At 39.1% G+C, this 22,711-nt stretch overlaps 3 protein-coding genes across 3 annotated transcripts; all 3 read left to right on the top strand.

The window, feature by feature from the left end:
* Window positions 1–714: 714 nt before the first annotated feature.
* On the top strand, window positions 715–3,131 carry LOC116205238 (BOI-related E3 ubiquitin-protein ligase 1). The gene is made up of 4 exons (XM_031537765.1): window positions 715–1,095; window positions 1,209–1,297; window positions 1,445–1,776; window positions 2,265–3,131. The coding sequence occupies exons 1-4, from the start codon at window positions 1,049–1,051 to the stop codon at window positions 2,787–2,789; spliced, it is 993 nt and encodes a 330-aa protein (XP_031393625.1). The 5' UTR covers window positions 715–1,048; the 3' UTR covers window positions 2,790–3,131.
* Window positions 3,132–15,178: 12,047 nt separating this feature from the next.
* LOC116203737 (FCS-Like Zinc finger 2) lies at window positions 15,179–16,945 on the top strand. Its single transcript, XM_031535628.1, has 2 exons — window positions 15,179–15,750; window positions 16,014–16,945. The coding sequence occupies exons 1-2, from the start codon at window positions 15,389–15,391 to the stop codon at window positions 16,189–16,191; spliced, it is 540 nt and encodes a 179-aa protein (XP_031391488.1). The 5' UTR covers window positions 15,179–15,388; the 3' UTR covers window positions 16,192–16,945.
* Window positions 16,946–17,798: 853 nt separating this feature from the next.
* Window positions 17,799–20,866, top strand: LOC116203732 (poly(U)-specific endoribonuclease-B-like). Its single transcript, XM_031535622.1, has 8 exons — window positions 17,799–18,067; window positions 18,188–18,271; window positions 18,363–18,437; window positions 18,708–18,782; window positions 18,879–18,947; window positions 19,195–19,803; window positions 20,240–20,311; window positions 20,510–20,866. The coding sequence occupies exons 1-8, from the start codon at window positions 17,927–17,929 to the stop codon at window positions 20,741–20,743; spliced, it is 1,359 nt and encodes a 452-aa protein (XP_031391482.1). The 5' UTR covers window positions 17,799–17,926; the 3' UTR covers window positions 20,744–20,866.
* Window positions 20,867–22,711: the final 1,845 nt, after the last annotated feature.

Raw genomic sequence — 22,711 nt, forward strand, 5'->3', positions numbered from 1 at the left:
CTCGGTTTTTCTACCGCGCATCTTCCAATCCAATTCTTTGTGTAATATCATAGTCTACGTATATGTACGCACTACAATCTTCCAATATTTATGAGGACACTTGACGAGGCTACCATGACAAGCGTCATTTCCAGTCAAAATAAATTACAGCATGTAAATTTCGGATAAGCACAATCTTGATTGCTCTCGATGATAAACATAATGCGTGCCCATACACAAATGAAGACTAATTAATTTTGGGGAACTGCCAAATTAGCCCTTCACGGGATCGGATAAAACTCTTTTTTTTTTTCTTTTTCTTTCTCTCTTTCTTTCTATCCATTACGAAATCATGAGTTGATGAACTGCCATTTCTTTTTCTTTTTCTTTTTTTGAATTATTATTATACTCAATAATAATTTTGACTTTCTCAAAAAGATGAGGTGGGGAAATCAGAAATGGACCATGTAATGCAATTATGTGCAATACAATCCCAGCGGCTGCGGTAGCGGCAGAGACCCATCAAGAAACAACCCCCACTCCTAATTTCCCCCTCTTTTTTTTAAAAAAATAAAATTATGCCATTTATTATTTTCTAAAAATATATTTTTCTTTCACATACTACCAGTAATAATTAATTAATTTAGAAATCAGGAGCTGTTTGTTTTTTTGTTGTGAAAGAGAAGGGAACACATATATAAGGCTAAAACCAATAAAAATTAAAAGAGCTAAATACGTATATTTACTCAAAATCAACCCTCACACTCATATTCCATTTCAATTAAGGCTGTGTGTGTTGTTGTTGTGTTGTCTGTTGTAATGTTTGATGCCCATAAAACATAAGACTCCACCAGAGAAAGAAGAAACCAATCCAATCCATCCCCTCCCCCCTCATTCATTCTCCCATCCCCTCCTCATTTAGAACAAATCATTCATTCACATCAGACAGAGAGGAAGAGCACAACAGGCATGAATCATTCGTATCGGTTCTTGATTTGATCAGCAGGGCATCGAGGCGCGGGATCGTCGTGTTCTCTTTATCTTCTCTGTCTTTCCGGCTTCGTCGAGAATGGCGGTTCAGGCTCAGTACCCATCAAACGTTCTCTTCCTCAACAGGTAGGAGTTCTGCATATATCCCCGATGCAGGCTTCTGTAAATCTCATTTTCTCCTTCAAAGTCTATCATCTTCTGTTGCTAAACAATCCTCTTCCGATGTAATGAATGTGCAGAAACGTGCAAGAGGGTCAGGACTACTCATTGCAGCCACACCCGGCAGGAATATTTCTCGACCAATCACATGTCTTGCACAATAATGGAGGTGAGCTGAAGTTGGCCACAAAAAATTAAAAAAAAATAAAATCCATCTTCTGGAAAATACTTTTTCCAGTTTTCTGTATGTATGTATTGCAATGAGCCCCCGATTCTGGTTCCCGGTTCTGAACCGCTGTTCCGCGTCGAATCTCAGGGATGACTAACCAGCGCAAGAGAGGGAGGGAAGCTGCTGACAATAACATGGTCGGTCCGTCTTCTTCGATGAATGTTTACTCTCTTTCTCAGCAACCTCAGCAGCCTCCACAGCTCATAGACCTTTCCCAGCTCCATAACAATTCAGTATCTACTGGGCTTCGGTTGTCCTTCAACAACCAGCACCACCACCACTACCATCAACAGCAGCAGCAGCAGCAGCAGCAGAAAATTGTCGACAACTCCTCTGAAATACTGTCTATGTTCAAGGAAGATTTGACTGCTCATGTCAGGCAACAGAGGGAAGAAATCGACCAATTCCTCCTTGCCCAGGTACCAATCTTGAACACATTTCATTTCATTATGATAGAGATTTTGTTTCTCTTCTTTTATCCCCTACCCTTCATCTTCATCTTCCAAATTGATTTTTTAAACCCCCCGGCACAAAAAAAAAAAGAAAACCTACCGAGTTGCTTTATTCGAAGTTTGGCCTAAAACGAAAGAGCATTGCTATTGAAGAAAATGTTCCTTCAGAGACCCAAAAATGGGATGACAGTGAAGGCTCAAGGTTTTCCCAAAAAAAAAAAAACTGAAACTTTTTGGCCACTATAAATTAAATTCTCGTTTTGGAGAAATTACCATTAATTGAATTAATTCCTCATTCCATTTCCAGTCGGAAAAGTAAAGTCAGGGAGAAGATGCCGCTTGAAATTGGACAAGAAAGAGGCTGTTGAATTGAATGCATTCTTCATGTTCTTGTTCTGTTTTTTCGTTCCCCCGAAAATTGCGTAATTTCTTACGAAGGCAAGTCAACTATACAGGGAGAGCAGTTGCGGCGTACATTAGCAGAGAAGAGGCAGAGACACTACCATGGGCTGCTGGGCGCGGCAGAGGAATCCCTCGCCCGGAGGCTACGCGAGAAGGAGGCGGAGGTCGAGAAGGCCAGGCGTAGGAACGCCGAGCTGCAGGCTCGCGCCGCCCAGCTCGGAGCGGAGGCCCAGGTCTGGCAGGAGAAGGCCCGGTCCCAGGAGGCCGCGGCGGTCTCCCTGCGGGCCCACCTCCAGCAGGCCATGATGGGGGGCGGGGCGCACGACAGGAAGGTCGACAGCTGCGGAGTTGCCGTGTCCGAGGGCCAGGCGGCGGAGGACGCGGAGTCGGTGTACGTCGATCCGGATCGGACCGCTTTGTCGGAGCCGAGCTGCAAGGCCTGCCGGAGGCGAACGGCGACGGTGCTTCTGCTGCCGTGCCGGCATTTGAGCTTGTGCAAGGAGTGTGAGCGCGTGGCCCACACGTGCCCGCTCTGCTATTGCGCGAGAAGTTCCAGCATCGAGGTTCATCTCCCATGAGGCCGATATGGTCGGCCCATTAATGAAGTATCGGCCCGCTAAGAGGCCCAAAGAAGTCGAAGAACAACCCAAGGAACGAGACATAAGAAATCAAATCAAATCTAATAAACGAATTACAGGGATCTCAAAAAGAAAAGCTTTCATTTAATTTAGTTTTCTTTTCTTTTTTATTTTCTTGGAGTGCTTCCCTTTGAAACGGAGGACCCAGGGGATGTACATGGCTACAACTTATCGGTTTTTTTTTAAGTTAGAAATTAATTCAACAGATGGATTCTTTTATTGTGAATCTTGCCATTGAATTTTCTTTGTGGAACATAAAATTAAGTCATATTTACATTGTGAGATATCTTCTATCCAAAATATAAGGATTGCAAAAGCTGGAAGCAAAAATGGTGGATCAGTTATTTAGCCCTCGATCCTCTTGTCTTGTCTTTTGTTCCTACAATGAGCCGACCGATTTTTCCGGGTACGCAAGTGAATTGGTTGGCATAGCGACGTCAGAATTTGGGTCTTTAATCTTCAAAACAATACTATACATGCTTATGCACCACAAAATGGCTTGCCTCTTCTATTGGGAAGAAGAAAAGCTAAGTTGATGTGTGAGTGATGAATTTGTAGGACGAAGTTAGGCAGGGGTTCACATGTTGACAAATAATTAGAGCAAATGGAAATTAGAAAACGATTGGGAAAAAGGAAGGTTTTTACAATATCTATATCGATATCTAAATCCGAAGGATATATCTTTTTTCGGTGTGAACCTTAATATTCGGAAGCTCAATTGGATCCCGACTAATTCAGTCGAGCTGAGTCGGTCCACTAAGGGGTAAAGCTCTCCCAGCGTAGATTTTTTGCATTCACAATAACTCGAACCCGAAACTTTACTTAAACGGAACAAGCGTCAAATTTCTTGAACCAACTCATATTGGTTAAAGATGGTGTCTTCATAACGAAGAATAAGACCAAAAGCTTACAATCCCGGTGTTGTACTTCAAAAACTGAAATACTTTTTCGAGCGCAAATGGTTTCGCATCTTCATTATAATACGTATTTGCCAAATCAACCGATATGATATGAGATAGGGATTTCCATTGACATTGCTGCATAGAAAAACAAAAGCCGTGTATAGTGTAGTTCCCATATGACTTCACGTTGGAACACCTATCCAATGTCAATGATACACGACACTGCACGCGTATCCATACATACATACATACATTTTCCAAGAATATTATTCTTGGAGCATGAACTAAGGAATTGCTGCTGCAATAGTATCGTGCGAAGATCAGCAAAAATCTTTCGGATATGCAAGAGAATGATATATATTAAGCCAGATAGCCATCCACGATAAATTACGTTTACGTGCGTACGACCGGTACCCTCAAAGTGCCTCGAATTTCAACCTAGACTGACTGGATATATATAAATGGTGCCACTGTACCTAGCTCCTGTGCTAGGCTTCTCCGTTTAACATGCATGAGCTCTCAACTTTTAAATAATATATACCCAATGCATATATATGTATGTATGCATAAGCTTGATTGACCAAAAGTAGATGGAATGAAACAGTGGCACACACATGTGCAAATTAAAGTCGTGATCTGCTGCTAGTGGGAGAGCCATTGTCTCTCGACTTTTGATGCATGGGACTAAAAGAGAGAAGTGGATTAGAAATGAAACCTAATTTTGCAGGCTAAGTTTGAAAGACAGGTAAAAAGATAAAGGGACTCGTGGGAGCAGTGGTGATTATTATTGTTATTGTAAACGTTAGCTTAGCTCACAGGAACAAGAAGATAGTGCCGTCCAAGCTAACACACAGTTGCCCTTTCATTATTTTACATTTTATGATATTGTTCATGTCCTTTTGCTATCATTAATATCAAAGTGAAAGTGATGAGGATAAATATAATATATATATATATATATGTGTGTGTGTGTGTGTCTGTTCATGAAAAGTCCATGAGATCACTTGAAATCGATCTCCCCTTTGATGATGGTGCGGACATCATTTGTGTCTTTTGACAATCTTTTTGGTCTTTATATTATGTGAAGTGGGAATTTTTAGGGTAAGGCTTAGGATGGGCTTAAATGTGGTGCGGAAGGTTAAGTGGGGTCAGGGGGGACAATTCTAAATCATTGGCATGACACGTCTGTTTTCTTTCTTCTTCTTCTTTTTAATTATATGATAGTAATAGATAAGGACCGTATAAATGTTCACTAATTACAGTGTTCATTTTTTTGTCCCAAAAAAAAAAGAAAAGAAAACTATTACCGTCTAATATAGTTTTGCTGAAGAATCTACTGTACAGCAATTGGATATGCTACGCATTCCATGTCCGTGATCATTAGGAAAGGAAAAACGTTATTTCACAGTTTGGATCACGGGAACTTCTTCTTCTTCTTCTTCTTCTTCTTCTTCTTCTTCTTCTTCTTCTTCTTTTTGTGCTTAGAAGATAAATGATCACGAGAAATCATGGAAAAAATTAATAATTAGGCTTGAACTGGAATAATCATGACATATTGAACTTCCGAATATTAAAATTAAAAAAAAAAGAAAAAAAAAAAAGAGTCATGGAGGCTCAATGATGTGCCGGCCCAAGTACTGACGAGCAGTACAAGTCTGGAGCAAAATTAATATGAGCTAAGCTATTGATTGCCAACTCTTTCCTATCGTACTAATTAATGGGCCAATACTGGGCCTTAATCTGGAAACTGAATAGTTCATTCGGATGGATCTAAAGCTGCTGAGGCCATTACGGTTGGGCTGCCAACTCCCACAGTCCCATACCATTTACCCGTTGCTTCGAACGTACCAAACGTGGACTTTTTATTGAAAACCGTCCCTATCTGGCTAGTACCAGATTCGGTAGAAGGGGAGACATAACCATAAATACAAGCATGTACATCGATAGTTTAAGAGATGTTGGTCCAGAAGATTAATCATACTAAAAGATATATATCTGCCTGGATCGACAACGTATTGATTCATTCTCTCTTATGCATGCACGGAATCGAATAATTCGACGTAGCTAACCGGCAGGCTTCTAAGTAAACAAGCCGACCCCGAAGTACTCAATCTGCAGCTATCGGGAGTTGGGTATTAGTTGATTCGTGCTGGTATCCCCATCACCAACGGTTGGTGTCTTGTTAACTTCAAATGTCAAAAAGAATATGGTTGGGGGTGTGTGTGGGAAAGAGGAGAGGTTAGAAGGTCGGTCTGGTTTGGATGGACAGAAAGATTTTCTTGCAAGTGAAGGACTAAAAGGATTTTTTTATTTTTTATTTTATCGTTGGGAGTTATTTTCAGTTATTTCTGGTTTTGTCTAGTTAGTTAGTTGTCAAATATGTATGATCTTAAGGGTCCTACGTTGTTTTTTCTATATCTGCTGCAACAACTACTCTACTCATCGAACCCCAAACGACTCTGGTTGTGAAGTTCCCATTGTGACAGTGGCCGTTTTGATTATAATCAATACTATGAGCTCCGAAATGGATATGTATTCGAATATAAGATGCTGAAGAAACACGTACTGTCGATAAGTAAAACGAACTGCATTTGATACATAAGGTCAAAACAGAAATGTTTATTTTGAATTATCGAAGATATATAATAGATTGACTTTACGTGGTGATATATATAAATATATATACACTAGAGAGATGCTTTCGGTCGCTGATAAATTCATATAATCAAATACATATCTTGTGTGTAAAACTTAATTAGGTATATCACATTAACACAAGCAATGTACAAGTTGACAGTATTTGTTGCTTTAACGTTAACAAGCAACTCAGAGCCCAATCACAAACCTTTCAAGTAAACTTTCCTATCCTTGCGTTGCGCTCGCTGGAGCTCAAATCATATGAGTGTGTATATATATATATATATTTACAATGAAGGCTGGTGAATTAAAACAGTGAAATAAAAATCATGAATATCTAACAAATGAATACGCGTAGTCTCACATGAGTATCGAATATGTAATTTCTTAGTCGATGACAGACATCCTCTTTCATAACTCAAATCATGTGCTTAACCCAGCGGGAAGAAATACAAAACAAACTAGAGAAATTCTCATCTATTTGACACTCTAATATATACATATACATATATATAGATGCTTAAATATTGGTCGTCCATGAAAAGGGAATTTGAAGCGCGAAAAATGCTTTTCTCAGTGGTAAAAAAACAGGGGCAGAGGACAATTTTGATTGCGTTCGGATTAACCCCTACCTCTATGGTTCCTTATTATTGCGAAACGTGATCATTTGGGAAGTGGGCTGAGGGAGAGGAGACGTATTAACCACTCAGCGGAAAAAAGAGAGAGATAGAGAGAGAGAAAGAGCACATCTTCCTAAGCAAAAGCTAATATTTCGAGAAAGGGAATTGGGGTAGTAATATGAGTGAATTTTAGCTCAAAGAAGTCTTCTTTTCTGAAATTATTTTTCATAATGGTCTTCTTGGCAAACTATTAACATAGTACTAGAAAGTATACGTTGCCACATTTGTTTGGATTTCCCATAATAGTCTTACGCTCCTTTTCATTTGTTTTTTAGTCCCTAAAAATGTTTCTCTATTTTATTTTATTATAATATAAAAGATGGTAAAAATTTTTTTTAAAAAAAGACAGGATAAAATTACAAAGGGAAGGGTGGTGGGTGGCCATAGGATTGCGCATGCCGCGGTCCGATTCGGAAATCATGTTGAAACAAAAAACAAAATACTTTAGTTTTTGGGCCTAAAAAATGCTTTAATACGGTTCAATATTATAAGTCTGAACCATAACCACTTCACAGTTGGACACAATTGTCATAAGTCAAACTGCAAAAAAAAAAAAGATTTTAGTTCATATTTTTCTTATTTCAATTTTCAATTTATTGAGTTATTTTACTTATCTTAGTGTATTTTAGTTATTTTCGTATTTTTCTAGAAAATAAATTTAACTAAATTTGTTAGGTTTATTGAACCGTAATTAATCGGATTGAATCCAATAAATTATTATCGAATTTCTTTTTGGTTAAAAATTGCATTGAATTAAAGTCAGTTTGAGAGGTTTGTTCTTGTTTATTAGATTCGATTGAACTCGTAGTTTAATTGTATTTTTTTAGTTTTCTTTGTACGCCCCTAGGTCCCACCCCAACACTGACCAAGGCCCCTTGGGATAGTGAAGATAAAGAATCACCATACTCACGTAAAATATTTGACTATTCTTTTTATCACAGAATGATTATAATTCGAATTTATCATTTGAACTTAATCATTTTTTTCTAATTTGACACGAGCAAAACCAAAGCGAACCATACCCGTTGCTTTTTATTTGTGCTTTTCTTTTTATGTTTCAATTTATAAGTTCATGAAAATGGACCTCAAATAAAGTAGTAAAAGAGTTTTGGGGACATTTTTTTCGGTAATAGAGTTTTAGGGACTTTAAAAAACAAATAAAAAAGTTTTATAAGACTATTGTGAAAAATATTTCTTAAGGAAGATTATTATAAATAGTTTAAAAAATAAGACTATATTGTGCAAAAACTCAATATAAGTTGCGAACTCGAAACCATGACTCACTCTCGTATTTCTTCCTCGCGGGTTGAAATTCCATATCATGTTATTTAGTTTTTGGTAAATTGCACTGGTGGTGCAAAAAGTTTTATAAATGTTTCAATATTGTACAAAAAGTTATTTTTGCTACTTGATAGTACAAAATGTTTCAAAATTGTTTCAGTATAGTACAAACCGTCATTTCGCCATTGACGCCGTTAAACCGACACTAATAGTGCAAAACCGATTTTTATGGGACGTTACATGATGGTGCAAAATATTTTGAAGTTGTAACTTAATAGTACAAAATGTTTTACGTAAGTTACATGATGGTGCAAAATTTACAGATCTTGTAAATGATAGCTTGACGGCGTCAATGGCGAGATGACGATTTATACTATACTGAAATAACTTTGAAACATTTTGTACTATTAAATAACAAAAAAAAGTTTTTTGTACCATATTGAAACATTCGTAAAACTTTTTAGATTATCAGTGCAATTTACCTTTTAATTTTCGTTCTTGTTATGCTAGGCCGCAGCGTCCTTTATAACTGAGACACTACTAAACGCACTATTAACTAGAATTTTTAGGATAATATATTGCTTACACATTGAATAAAAATTTTGCAAATTGCATGGTAAGGGGCCCGTGAACCCGGTAAAAGTTTCAATAATTATTTTTGAAAAAACGGAGGCTAAAAGGAGTGTCAATAATTTACTCAGTCTGGGTAAAATCGTTCTGGGTGTTGTTTTGTTCATCATCCAGCTGTAAGCTGTTACGTGGTGGCGGGACAAGCCCCAAAGTTGCCGTGGTAAGCTACACGACCGCACACGTGTACCCACATAACAATATCTTAATAATAATAATAATAATAAAAAGGAGAAAGCTTCGGCCGGTCAGCACCTCCAGGTGCCCCCGGCGACCTGCCCGCCCCCTTTCCTTTCTTTATCTCCCTGACCTGAGGTCAGGCAGACCTGCTGGGCAAGCAAGGGGAACAGAATCCTCGGTAGAAGAGCTTTTTCCTCCTATTTTATTTTATTTTATCTTTTTTTTATGGTATCTGAAAATTTAATAAACTCAAACTCATTCGGCTTGAGTCGTATCGACAATCAGAATATGAAGTTCTCTCAATTAAGAATTTTCTTCATTCCCACGATTTGAATACAAAATTTTACTTAAATAGATCAAGTGTCAAGTTATATATATATATATATATATATATTTACTGAATAGCAATATTATTATGTGATTAAGAAAAATATGGAAGAAGGCAGGAGAACCCACCACGATGCCCCGCGAACCACCAATCATGGCCTCCCACGTCAGCGAGCCACCGCTAGGGGCCACGAAGGTGGGCCCCGCTTCGGAAAAGATGGGTCGATGGGCGAGGTGGGGCCGCTGGCGGGGAACCGCAACGACGAGAGAAGTGACGTAAATGGTGGGTGGGCCCCCCAGCATTCCTGCGTTTGTGGAAAAAGGGCGGAAACCAGAGGGCTCCTTGGGATTTGATAGCTGGGGGGACGTCAATCTCCGCACCCACGGCGCGCGACTACCACTCCCACCAGGCTCTTCCTTCCGCTTCCCATAAGTTGTGCCGGCACGGCAGTTCCCTGGGACTTTGTTGGGGCCGAGGACTTTTCATTTTCATAATATCATCCATGATCTTTGAGGAAAGGGGTCCCCATGATACACAAGAAGTCTAAGAGTTAATTCGGGATCACGATCTAACTTAACTTGATTTTATATAATGATTGCACTTGTTAACAAATATATAGATAAGTGACTATATATATATATATACGCGTAAAAGTATATGGATAATTTATTATTAAAAATTAATTATAAAAATGATTATAAAAAATTACGTTTCGAAACAGGAATGATTACAGTGTTGAATTTTGAGAAGAATATAGTTGAGTTGAGTACAGTAAAATTTTTTATTTAAAAATCAAACAAAGCCTAAACGGTCCAACAACTTGAGTGAATCATTTTACTTTCTCTATTCACCCTTGAATTTCAAACAGGGAAGATAATTGATTAAATATTAATCCTTTGTTTGGATGGAGGGTTATCGGTTATAAATGGGCATTTCATGGAGGGATTAAAACAACTAATATTTGACAATTAAAAGATAAATGGTTGTTTTATGGAGGATTAAAACAATTCATGTTTGACAATTAAAAGATAGAGGGTTTGAGTTATGGTGAGAACATTTAATCCTCCATAACCCACCAAAGACTCATATTTTAATTTTATCAATTTGAAGTGTTATGAAAAGATAAGTCGTCAAAAATAACTTTTAACCCTTCTCTTTTCACAAAATTGCAACAATGCCTTCTCTAGCCTTTGCTCGCTCGTATATATGCATCTAGATGGATATATATTCAGATATAGATATTATAAATCATTTTTTTATCTATATACACACCTATATATATATATATATATATATATATATATCATCTAAACTCTATTATATATTTTATCTCTATTGTTCGTTCACCTCTATCTACCTCGGTTCTCGTGCATATATATATTATATTTATATATACACATGATTATATATATATATATTTATTCGTCACACATTTACGCTATACTGGCATACATATATATATCTATATGTATATGTTATAAATATTATAAAATGTATTATTTATTTTTGTTTATTCGTTATATAAAAATGGATATAATGCTAAAATAATATACCTATATTATTTCACTCCGTCATTTTTTGATGTGATCCAAATATGAATTATAAAGGGTTAAGAGAATTCCCTCTTAAACCACCGCATCCTATCCTTTCATAATCCCATTACACTATACTGGCATACATATATATATATATATATCTATATGTATATGTTATAAATATTATAAAATGTATTATTTATTTTTGTTTATTCATTATATAAAAATGAATATAATGCTAAAATAATATACTTATATTATTTTACTCCGTCATTTTTTGATGTGATCCAAATATGAATTATAAAGGATTAAGAGAATTTCGACTTAAACCACCGCATCCTATCCTTTCCTAATCCCATCGCACTCCATTCCTCCTTAAGCCATACCATCCCATTATTCCAACAAGATGTAAAGGAGAGTTGGGCTTCCTAAGTCAAGTCAATCGATGGAGGTGAAAATAAATGAATGAATGACAGGAGGTCACCCGTTGACCAATGCATTTTCTTTTTTTCTCTAGAAGGGGATCGAGAGGGGGGCAGGCGCACGGCAGTTATTGCTGAATTCATACATGGGACAGTGTAAGGTATGGCGAGGTTTAGGGTAGTGTGGTGTGGTGGGGGCATCGACCTAAATACACTGTGTACGGTCTGATATTTGAATATTCTATCAGCCTTTTCCATTTTTGACTCTCTGCATTTTTATTACCCTCTCTTCTCCTCCCAATTTTTCCATGTAGTCGACGCGTAAATTTCGGCTCGAGAAATTAGTTTGACACGATTGTAACTGCATTTGTGTTTGTTTCTTGGCTCTGCATTTTCGATCGCTTATGGTTTTTTTAGGATTTTCACGAGGAATAATGATAAGTCTTTTTCGAATTTACAGTTGGGAACGAGTCTATTTGACTAATATATCCTAATAATGCCATTAATGCCATTTCCAAATGCGAACATATGATGGAGTCCCAAAAGGTCTTAGCAAAGGGGGATATTATTGATTGAGCTCCCCTTTTCTTAACCCGGAAATGGTAAAGAGAAATGTTTCCTTTTTTTCCTTTTTTTTTGCTTTGTTCTTAAGTCTTGACTTAAAAAGAGGCATCAAGCCATAGGGCTCTATTTTTCGTTTTCCCAGCAATGTTGACACCGACAACCGGTCCCCCCCCCCCCCCCCCCCCCCCCCCCCCCCCAGCAATTACAAAAGGGAAAGCAGTGTTGATGTGGTCCTTCCAATATATATATATCAAGTGTCACCGGGCTCACCATTAGCATCATATATCATAGTCAAATCATCAATATTAGCATTATTATCCAACTGCATCCTTCTCATTCACACAGCTTATAAAAGATCAAAAGTTATCGTTTCACGTGAGTGAATGGATGAAATTCATGGCATCAAGAGACATGCAAAAAAACCACGATGCAATATACCTCGACCGTTCCTCCTCGTCAATTTTATCTATCGTATAATTTAATGTTATGCATTTTCTAAAAGAAAACTACCTTAATTTGCCACATATATGTTGGTTTATTTTAGTTTGGGGAAAATCTAATTGAAAAGGGCAAAAAAAAAAAAAAAAGTGGAAATTGCACTAATTGAAGTTGTCTTGTCACTGGGCCTAAGACTGAGGCCTCAATGCTCATGCCAGAGGCAGGTGGAGACCACAGTGCCAGCCCTCTGCCAAAATGGTTGATGGCGGTGTGATCGTGACGTTAACGCACAGCGTCAGACGCGTGGGGCCAGCCCCCCATTTTTTTAATATTAAAAATCACTGACTCTAATATAATTTTTATATATTTATATCTGTATTATATAAATATAAAACTAATTTTTAATAATACCCATCTAATTAAACACGCGATTATAATTTTACTACTCATTTTTCTATATTTTCTCTTCCGCTGTTTTTCTCCCCCACTTCACTTCTTTCCTTCCCCCCTCTACCCATTCATCCGTCCATTTTAATTATATTTTTTCTCTTTTCTGTTTTTAATTTTTATATGTTATATAAAATAAAGTTCAAAAATAATGATGCGGTCTAAGACTCTCTCAGATTTATTAAGTCGATCTATGAATATTATTTGCAAGCGTTTTCTATTTTATTTTTGCATTACCAAATTTGTGTCATTCCCAATCATGCATAGCACGGGTCATCTTCTAATATTAATAAAGAAGTTGTCGAAACTAAAACAATATCACTTCATAAAGAAAAATCAAAACAACTCCAGATTTTAAAAAATATATTTCTTAAGTAACGTCGAACTTTAAAATTGCAAGGATGTGGAGATGAGGACTCGGGCCCTTCCAAACCCAACTTGCGAAAAAGATCTAATGCCCGTCTATTCCCCATTCTACCCCTCAACGGTCAGATATTATTACAAAACTACCATCTTATTTCCTACAATATCATATATATACCCATGGAATGGACTAGAGATATTATATCTAAAAAATTTAGCCAATTGAATATTTGAGAATAAAATTCCATGGATCGTTTAAGTCAGTTGATATCTTTGATTTTACGATATCTGATTTTTATTTGCTTCCCAGTTTAATTGTTTCACTTAGTCTATAAATAAGAGAGGTACTTTTATGTCAATATAAAGGAAGAAACCATTTTTAGTGTAATTTCGAGTTTTTCAAAAACCTTTCAGTTTCGTTTGGTATACGAGAATGGAATGGAACCGAAGGGAATAGATTTCATATGGTGAAATGTGATTCCATTGAGATAAAAACAATGAATTTTATATTGAATTAGAGAATAAGGAGTGAATTTAATTGGATGAACTTATTATTTTAAGATATCATTCTATACATTATGTTTTTACATATATAAAATTAATATATATATATATATATATATATGATGCATCAAAAGTTTAGTAGATATGATGGAATGAATGTTTTTTAAGTTTGTTGAGCAAATGATAACTCTATCAAATTAAAGAGAAAATGTTTTTCCAAATGAAATGATCATTCTAATTCATGAAATTATCAATTAATTACAATCAACCAACGTGATTTAATTCAAGCAGTTTAACACTTATTTTCTATAAATGAGGTTTCAAATTCGAGTCATTTTAGTGAAAAAAAGATTCATGCTGAGAGAGTTTTACCTCTTAATGAACTGATCCTATTCGACTGAATTAGTTGGAACTCAATTATATTTATGGATATCAGGGTTCAAACCGAAAAAAATTTAATTACAACCATTGCATTAGAGTTAAAATTGCAGATGCAAATTACTTCCATTCTCTCTTATCACTCTCACCCTCTCCTGTCTCTATTTCTCTGTCTCTTTCCTCCCTTATACATGCAATGACACTTGCACATTTTTTTGCAAGATCAAATTAACTTTGATCGAAGAAATTAACTCGACCAAAAATCTTTTGGTTGTAAAATATCAAACCATATCTAGGATTAAATTTTCTTTTTAATGTACGGTCTATGTTATTTTAATCATATTATAGATTTTTCGTACGCAATACATATAAATATATATCCCTAGCTTCCTTAAATCTGCCACGGTAATCTATTTCGAACGGAAAAAAAAATACATACACACACAATAATAATCTATTGAGATGTATCTCGTTTCTATACCTTTACTCTGCACTCCCTCTTCTAATATTATAATTAACTTCTCCAAATATAGCTACTGCTTATGCGTCGGATCAGAATGTGCTTGCATTACATTATTAATTACGTTCTCCGGTTGAGACAATGTCAAAGAAAATAGAATGAAATTGCTGTACAAAAAGAGTCGTTTCATATTAGCAATCACATCTCATTAATTTTTTCAGCATAACATGACCTGATATTTTTTCATGGTTGGAAACCCTTTCAACCCCTAGGGTCCAACATTAATTAATGGACTTAAGACCTGATACCTTTCAGAATCCAACTCATTAAGGGAGATGGAGTTCGACGGCAAGCACCGGATCGCATAGTGATGATCGTAATTATTGGAACGGGCAAGAGGGGCAGATGAGTCTTTCAGCAAATAAACTTTAAAAATAAAATAAAAAATTGAACGCTTAAAAAATAAATATTATTGCCGAAAAAAGTATTATTATATTAATATTAACAATAATAAAAAAAATGGAGCAGGAATTTTCGGCCAATGGATCTTTTTCTCCCCTTTTCTTTCTATTTTCTCCCTATGCTCCTGCAATTGCATCACCGCTTCTTCTTCGTTTAATAGATCCCTTCGGCTTCCCTCAGTCTACCTCCCACCTTCACTCTCCTCTCAACTACCTTTCCTCTATATCTACCGATCGATCGATCTATCACCTTCCTCCCCCTCTCCGCCTCTCTCTTTCTAAACCCAGAGCTCCGTACGTAAATTCTGTAGCTTTCCCTTCTCCGAATCCACATGGGCTCTGCAAGAAGGCCCTTCTTCACGGCGGATGAAGACGACGATGACGACGACCACGGCGGGGTCGCCTCCCTGGAATCCATGGAAGCTGGGTTTTCAGGCAGCAGCAGCAGCGGCAGCGGCAGCGGCGCTGCCCTGAGCCAAAGTCACAGTCTTGATCACCACAACCCCTTTTCCTCGAGGCCGGCGATGGCGAGGGTCGGCGGCAGCCTCAGGAACATCCCGTACATGGGATGTCCTGTCTCCTCGCCGAGATCCGCGAGGTTCTTCTACGAAGACCACCACCGGCCCCACTTCTTGGATTCTTGCGCCCTTTGCAAGAAGCCCCTCGGGAACCACCGGGACATCTTCATGTACAGGTTGGTGCCTTTGGGGTTGCCGTCCTCATCTTTCTTGTCAGATTCTCAATTTTATTCTCATCAATTGCGAGCATTGGGGCAGCTTTTAGGTGTCACCTTTGACTGCTAAAACCCGATGCGCTTACTTAGGAATGAAGATTTCTTAGGTCGATGAACTGTGAACTTCTAATTAGAGCTATCTGTGTGCCTTCCTAAGGAGAAAGGCAAAGACTTTTCTGGTCTGATGATGATTGGGTGCGTTTGTTTTGCTTTGGTGGGGGCAGAGGGGACACTGCCTTCTGCAGCGAGGAATGCAGGCAAGAGCAGATGGAAATGGACGAGGCCAGAGAGAAGAACCTGAACCTGTCTTCCTCCCTGAGGAAGGACCAGAGGAAGTCCTCCACCTCCCCATCCAAATCCCAGGGCTGCCACGTCCGCACCGGGACTGTTGCTGCTGCTTAACAAGTCGAGGCCACAAACCCTTTTGAGAGTTTCAACTAATATATACATATAGATATGAATTATGATGATGGTGGTGGAGATATGGCGATGCTATACATACAAACGTACACACTCTCTCTCTCTATATATATATATGCTTGTTTTGTGGATGATGATGAAGGGTGATCACTAATCGGAGCGGTCATGGTTATGGAGCAAGAAGTTAAGATTAGGAGTAGAAGGGGAAAAATGCCGAAATGCTCATTTTGAGGAATTTTTGTTTTTTGTTCTCTTTTTTTTTTTGGTGTCCTTGGTTTTCTGGCATTAAGGAGTGGGAAGGAATCAGTGAGATGGTTGTCCGTCCATGCAAGGAAGAATCATCATGAAAAGAAAGCTTTACTGGGACTGGTTTATGGTGATGGGGCCACGACATGCCTGTTTTTAGCTTGGCCTTGAAACCTTTTTTCCTTCCAGTGATGGATGGAAGGAAGGAAGAAAGAAAAAGTCAATTAATAATAAGAAAGACTGACAAAAGAAGGGGAAGAAAAAGAAAAAGAAAAAAGAAAAAAGAATGATGTAATGTATTTTTAATATCATAGTCTATGCTTATATGTTATGTCAATTGTTGTGCCCTTTATTTGAGTTAAACGTTTTATGTCTCTTCTTCGTGGAAGGGAACTGTTGCCTTGCCTTTTCTCCTTCACGGGTTCTTCGTGGAAGTGAAAGGGAAGTTTCTATCAGTAATAGTTAAAGCTGTTTGACTCTCTTCTGTTCAGTGATTAATATGTTACTGGTTGGGTATGATTGTGTTTATGTTATTACGTATGGTTCACATGAAAAATGTCTCAAGCAAGACACCGATGCGGATTAAAAGCTTGAGCGAGCAGGTCCGGCGGTTTAATAAACCGAAAGTGATCATGTCCCTCAGAATCCTTTGATCGATTTCTTAACTTCGGCAATTATGTCCCATGGATTACAGTAGTTGTTGGTGAGTGGAATGTGAGAATCAAAATCTAATCGTGCGCAGAGTTACGGTAATTTTGATTTTGATAGTGAAAAATGACAAATGAGTTGTGATTATAAATTTGACTTGGAAAACGTGTGTTTTTATTGTGTAATGTATTGAGTTAAAGTTAAAATTCAAATTTTTTAATGTTTGTTTTTGTTGTGTAGTATATTGAATTAAAGTTAAAAAGTTAAAATTTTTTTATTGGGAATCTAAAATGGGCAAAATGACCTCGAGTTGGAAGGGGTTTTAGCCTTTGTCTGCAAATGCCCAAAAGCAAAGCCCCAAGGGATTTGATCGCGTCAAGGGGAACCCATGAAATGTCCTTTTTTGAGTTTGGGCCGTTAAATGCCAATGGACTTCTCACGGATTACTACAAGCCCGCCTTTTCATTGTTGGGCTTCCTCAAGCTTCATAAGCAATGGCGTATGCGCGATCTTCCTCATTGAAGGACTGGACTAGAAAAGAATATATATATATATATATATAAAAATCAGGGTTTGATTGTACAAAGAGATAAGTAGAGGACTGAATTTCAACTACCCAAAAAGGCAAAAAAAAAAAAATAGTAAGTTAAAAAATCGGGAATTAATTACGTGTCGGCAGACTTGAGGATCCAAATCATGTCGGCCAAAAGACAAATCCCAGATCCCATTACCCGCCATCCCCAGTGGCTCGATTCAACTAGCAATCCTCTCTCTCTCTCTCTCTCTCTCTCTCTCTCTCTTCAGTGAAGAGTGCAGCGACCAAATGGAAGGACTGATCAAGGGCCTGATCGACGTGGCCATTGGTGGCGGCCCCGACGACAATCAGAACGACAACCAGCACCGAGACCGTCGTAACGACGACGACCATCAGCGAGATGAGCGGTCCAGATCCAGCTGGGCTGAGGCAAGCAAATCGATCACTCCCTGGATTGGCCATTGATTTAACCTCGTTCACTTCTTCTTTTTTTTTTTTTTTCCGGGGCACTGAATTGATCGGGTCTGTCTGCTCTTGACATCCCCGCAGGTGGTGTCGGGAGATCAGGAGGAGGAGAGAGAGGGCAATAATCAGCGCAGGCCCGGACATTATCAGAATGCCTGGAACAGAGAGGTCGTCGCACTCTTAATTTTATGCATAATTCACTACTTCTCCTCTTTATTCGGAGTAATTGGAGCTTGATTTTGAGTTATGGATGAAACAGGAGAAGAGTGAAATCGGGCGTCACGAGGAGGAGTGGGAGGTCGCCGGCTCGAGACCTCCGCGGCGAGCCCAGCAGGTACCATTTCGGGTTTACTTGGTTGCCTTATTCACTGTTGAGACTGTCAAACCATTTGATCTGACCAGAACAAAGCAAAGCAGAAGACTTTTAAGACACTGACAGCGAAGAATATGCCATCATGTACTTTTTGATGATTTCTTGTTTTTGGGTGATGAGCTTTGTCGCTGGTGAATCCTCTGAAAGTCTCGCATATTCCTGCTACTGTGGTTGATGCTTCTATAGCCCTGTTTGAAGCTACTTAATTCATTTACCGGATCTCACATTCAGGCAGGGAATCAAGGGTATGGAAATTATGGAGAAGGAGAGAGTCACGATTACGGCCGAACCAATTGGAGGAGAGAGGTAGGCATTTGTTTGCTATTCTCATTCGTTAATGTAAGAGGAGAATGTTTGCGCAGGTGAAGAATTTGAATCCCGCGTACGTGTTTCATCCCGCAGGAACCGAATGAGGAGAACGATGGGGGCTGGGAGACTGTTGGTAAAAAGCCTCAACCAAAACACCACAAGGTAGTCTTTTCTTCGATCTGTCATTTCCAGTATATTGCTTTGCTGGTTGATCGTGTGATCCGCAGTCGAATGTATTTCGTGCAGAGTTTCTTATCTCCCTGAAGTTTACATTTTCGGGTGCTTTATTTCATAATTACTTTGATCGTATTTCTGTCTGGGTGCAATCTAAGAAAAATCGGATTATCGAAGATCGTAGATGCTATGTATATGCTTCTTTGCATCTGTCGTTGATCTTTGCATGTATCAGGTTGAGAAGTACCACTGGAGCGGATACAAGCGCCCAGCGAGTGAGCAAGAATACTCCAGTGAGGTTGAGGTTGGGGGAACCATAGAGCCCACCGAAGATGAACTCTCGGACCTCTCACTAGCTTGCAACAAGCTGTGGGAACTCGACCTAAACCGTCTGGTCCCAGGGAAGGACTATGAGATTGACTGCGGAGAGGGGAAAAAGGTTTATCAGAAGGATGACATGGCACAGGGAAGCCTGTTCAGTTGGCTCGGTGAAGATGTCCTTAGAAAGCCAACTTTCTCTCGTTTCTGTTCTCTTCTCGACAATTACAACCCTCACCAAGGGTGCAGGGAAGAAGTCACGCCAGAGGAGAAGCAAGAGCAGGCTGCTTTTATCGAAGAGATCAGTAGGACTGCTCCGATTAAGTACCTCCACAGGTACTTGCAGGCGAAGGGATTTGTGTCCCGAGACTACCAGGAGTTTAAGAGGATGATGACAGGGCTGTGGTTTGACCTCCACCGACGAGGTGGCACATCAGGCTGCTCCTCTGCATTCGAGCATGTCTTTGTTGGAGAGATCAAGCGGAGGGGCGAGGAAGAGGTTTCGGGCTTCCATAATTGGCTACAGGTTTGCCATTGAACTTCCCTTTCCTTTCCCCGGAATTTTTAGCGTTCAACCACTGAACCTTCTGCACGCTGAGTGCGAAATTTTATCGCACTCCACGAATAACATTTCGTACAGCAGAAATTTCTCTGTGTGAAACGTTGTCCTTGGAGTGTTAACAGATTTTTGCACAAGGAGAATAATATTCGCACAATCAAAAATTTGTCGATACGAAACGTTGTACCCGAAGGTTCTGTAGCTGGACGCTAGAAATTCCCTCCTTTTCCCCCTGTTGCTGCTCCGAGTTTAGAATATTTTAAGCAATATTCGTTCCATCCTCCATCTTAATATATGCAGCGTATCTATATGTTTGTAAATTTGTTTTTCTCCCTTTTGGTTCGAGAATCTGCGTTTACTACATATTCACCAGTTTGGTATATTTGGTTTTGAATGGTACCAGTTTTACTTGGAGGAGGCGAAAGGAAGGGTGGACTATCAAGGTTATATATTCCCCAGACGCCGCGGGCAGATTGTAAGTGACTCTGTTCTTGCTCACCTTTCCCTTTGGAATTCAGAACAAATGTTGGTGTATATGGCACAAAGTCGCGTAACATCGACTCATTTCTTACCGGGAATTATTGCTACCATGATCTACTATCCTTTTATTATGTCCTAAACTAAGGCATGAGGGGTAACTAATGTTTGGTCACTTCATTGCAACAAAATGCAGCCTGACTCAGAAACCCAGGTGCTCACGATCCAGTTCGAGTGGAATGGAGTTCTCAAATCGGTCTCGAGCACCCTGGTAGGAGTAAGCCCCGAATTCGAAGTCGCCCTGTACACACTGTGCTTCTTCGTGGGCCAAGAGGATAACCACGTCCAGTTGGGCCCTTACCCTGTTAACATCAAATGTTACCGTCTAGGCGAAAGGATCGGGTCCGTGTTCCCAATATCGGATTGTTGAGATGAGATTCAGTGTTAACTTAATAACTTGCTCTGTTTTATCTGCTCGGATACTTTCATGGGTTGTGTAGCAACGTCTATTTGAATTAACTTTTGTTTTTTAAAATATATTTTGAATTGGAAATGGACGGCTGAAAGGTCAAAAGGACAGGGCTGTAAGGGCCCCTTGGGGGGGTGGGGGTGGGGGTTGCTTGCTAGGTTCCTGCATCTGGCAAATTATAATGGAGGCTCTCGTCTTAGATCTTTCTACTTGAAATTCGAATGCCGTCCTCGTTCAGCCACTCGGCTTCGTGGGGACTTAATATCTTTCCATCGCTAGGTTCCCCTCTGTAGCACCAGTAACTTCCGTAACTCGACCATGTCATATAAGATAAATCTTACGTTCTTCCTCAATAAGTAAAATCAGAACATGCAACTTAATTTCAAGGATTGCGGAAGACAGCCTTTGATTTAAGCTTTTTAAAAAGAAAAAAGAAAATGTGAATGTGAGACAATGGTTGCATCTAATGCTAATGAAAGGGAAATGTAAGGAGAGGAAAGCATATACGTAATGTCAATGCGCAACCACGAAAAACCCAAACAAACACACAAAAAGCAAAACCGAAAAAGAACACGAGAGACTTTTGTCGTGGCTATGAGCTGTGAGCTGATTAATGTACAAATACAGAAAGACGAGAGGGAGCCTAGTCCAGGTTCTAATTTTGGGGAGGCGGGTATAGGACGGAAACGGCAGTAAAGGCTCTCCTATTCCATGCCACCGAACTTGCAATAAACTAGAGTTTCCACCATGACAACAATCGAGAACGAGACCGTCCTCTGAAGAGATGGACATTGGGCTCGTATCTATTATCTACCTAATATATCTACGTACCTATTAGGCTGTTACACTCGCCACCGTTCCTCCTATGGTACCAATTGTCGAAATAGATACATGGGAACAATACCCAGCAGAGCTTCAGTTCATTCAAACCCCGTTTAAACTCATTCTAATGGAGCGGTTTAAACTCTTTCGACTACCGACGTGCATCATCTGATAGCCCCCTTAGAATAGCCTTTGCACTAGTTTCTTCCATATTTTCGCAAAGGGATAAGGTTACGTGCCCACCACAAGATGACTGAGAGATCCAAAGAGGGAAAGCAGGACAGCTAATGATACGTTTTTTAATACAAGAACAACCGAGCCCATCAATATCATCCTTCACAATAGATCCAAATCATCTTCCCCCCAATCCAATATCAGGGTCCTACCGCTCTAAACTCCCTATCAAAAAAGCAGTACCCTTTTGTGTTTTTACAGGATCTTTCTCAATAGCCGACTTCCTTTCCCCCTTTTACAATATATATGTCTCCACTAGATTGCATACCGAACAAATGGAAGGACAAGAAAAGACCACGACGGCCAACGAGAGGGGGCGGGGTGGGTTGGAGAAATCAGCAGAGGAAATCCTCACGAACTGTCAGAACAGAAAATTTGAGTTTGCAAACTGAATAACAATCAAACAATCTGCAACACACATAAAGCCTGCACAGTCACTCAAAAAATCAATCACCACTAAAATCATAACACTCATAGCCAAAAGATCAATCTGTACGAGTTCCAAGTTGGGTAGTATTTACAGGAAGAGGAATTGATAAGTTGTTATTCTTCCAGCTAAACATTCGCCACTGGCCAATTATATTTAAGAAATGCTTAGCAAGAATCAGGGAGTATAGATGGGTTTAGGTATGGCTTAACGACTTTCCGGTCCTCAACGAGGCACAGGGTGTCAAAGTCATAATCCTAAGGGAGCCCATAGGTGTGGAATATATGCAGGAGAAAAGTTAGATCAGCCGACGTGAAACAGTTGAAGGATTCAACTTGGATAGTTCAACAGTTAACGTTAGGAAGAAGCCAAACAGCAAGAAAAGGAAAGTGGAACAAGGGCCAGCATTGGCCCTTGTTCAACCACAGGCTCAGGAGGGCCACTAC

This window comes from Punica granatum, chromosome 4, assembly GCF_007655135.1.
Source record: "Punica granatum isolate Tunisia-2019 chromosome 4, ASM765513v2, whole genome shotgun sequence".
NCBI lineage: Eukaryota > Viridiplantae > Streptophyta > Magnoliopsida > Myrtales > Lythraceae > Punica > Punica granatum.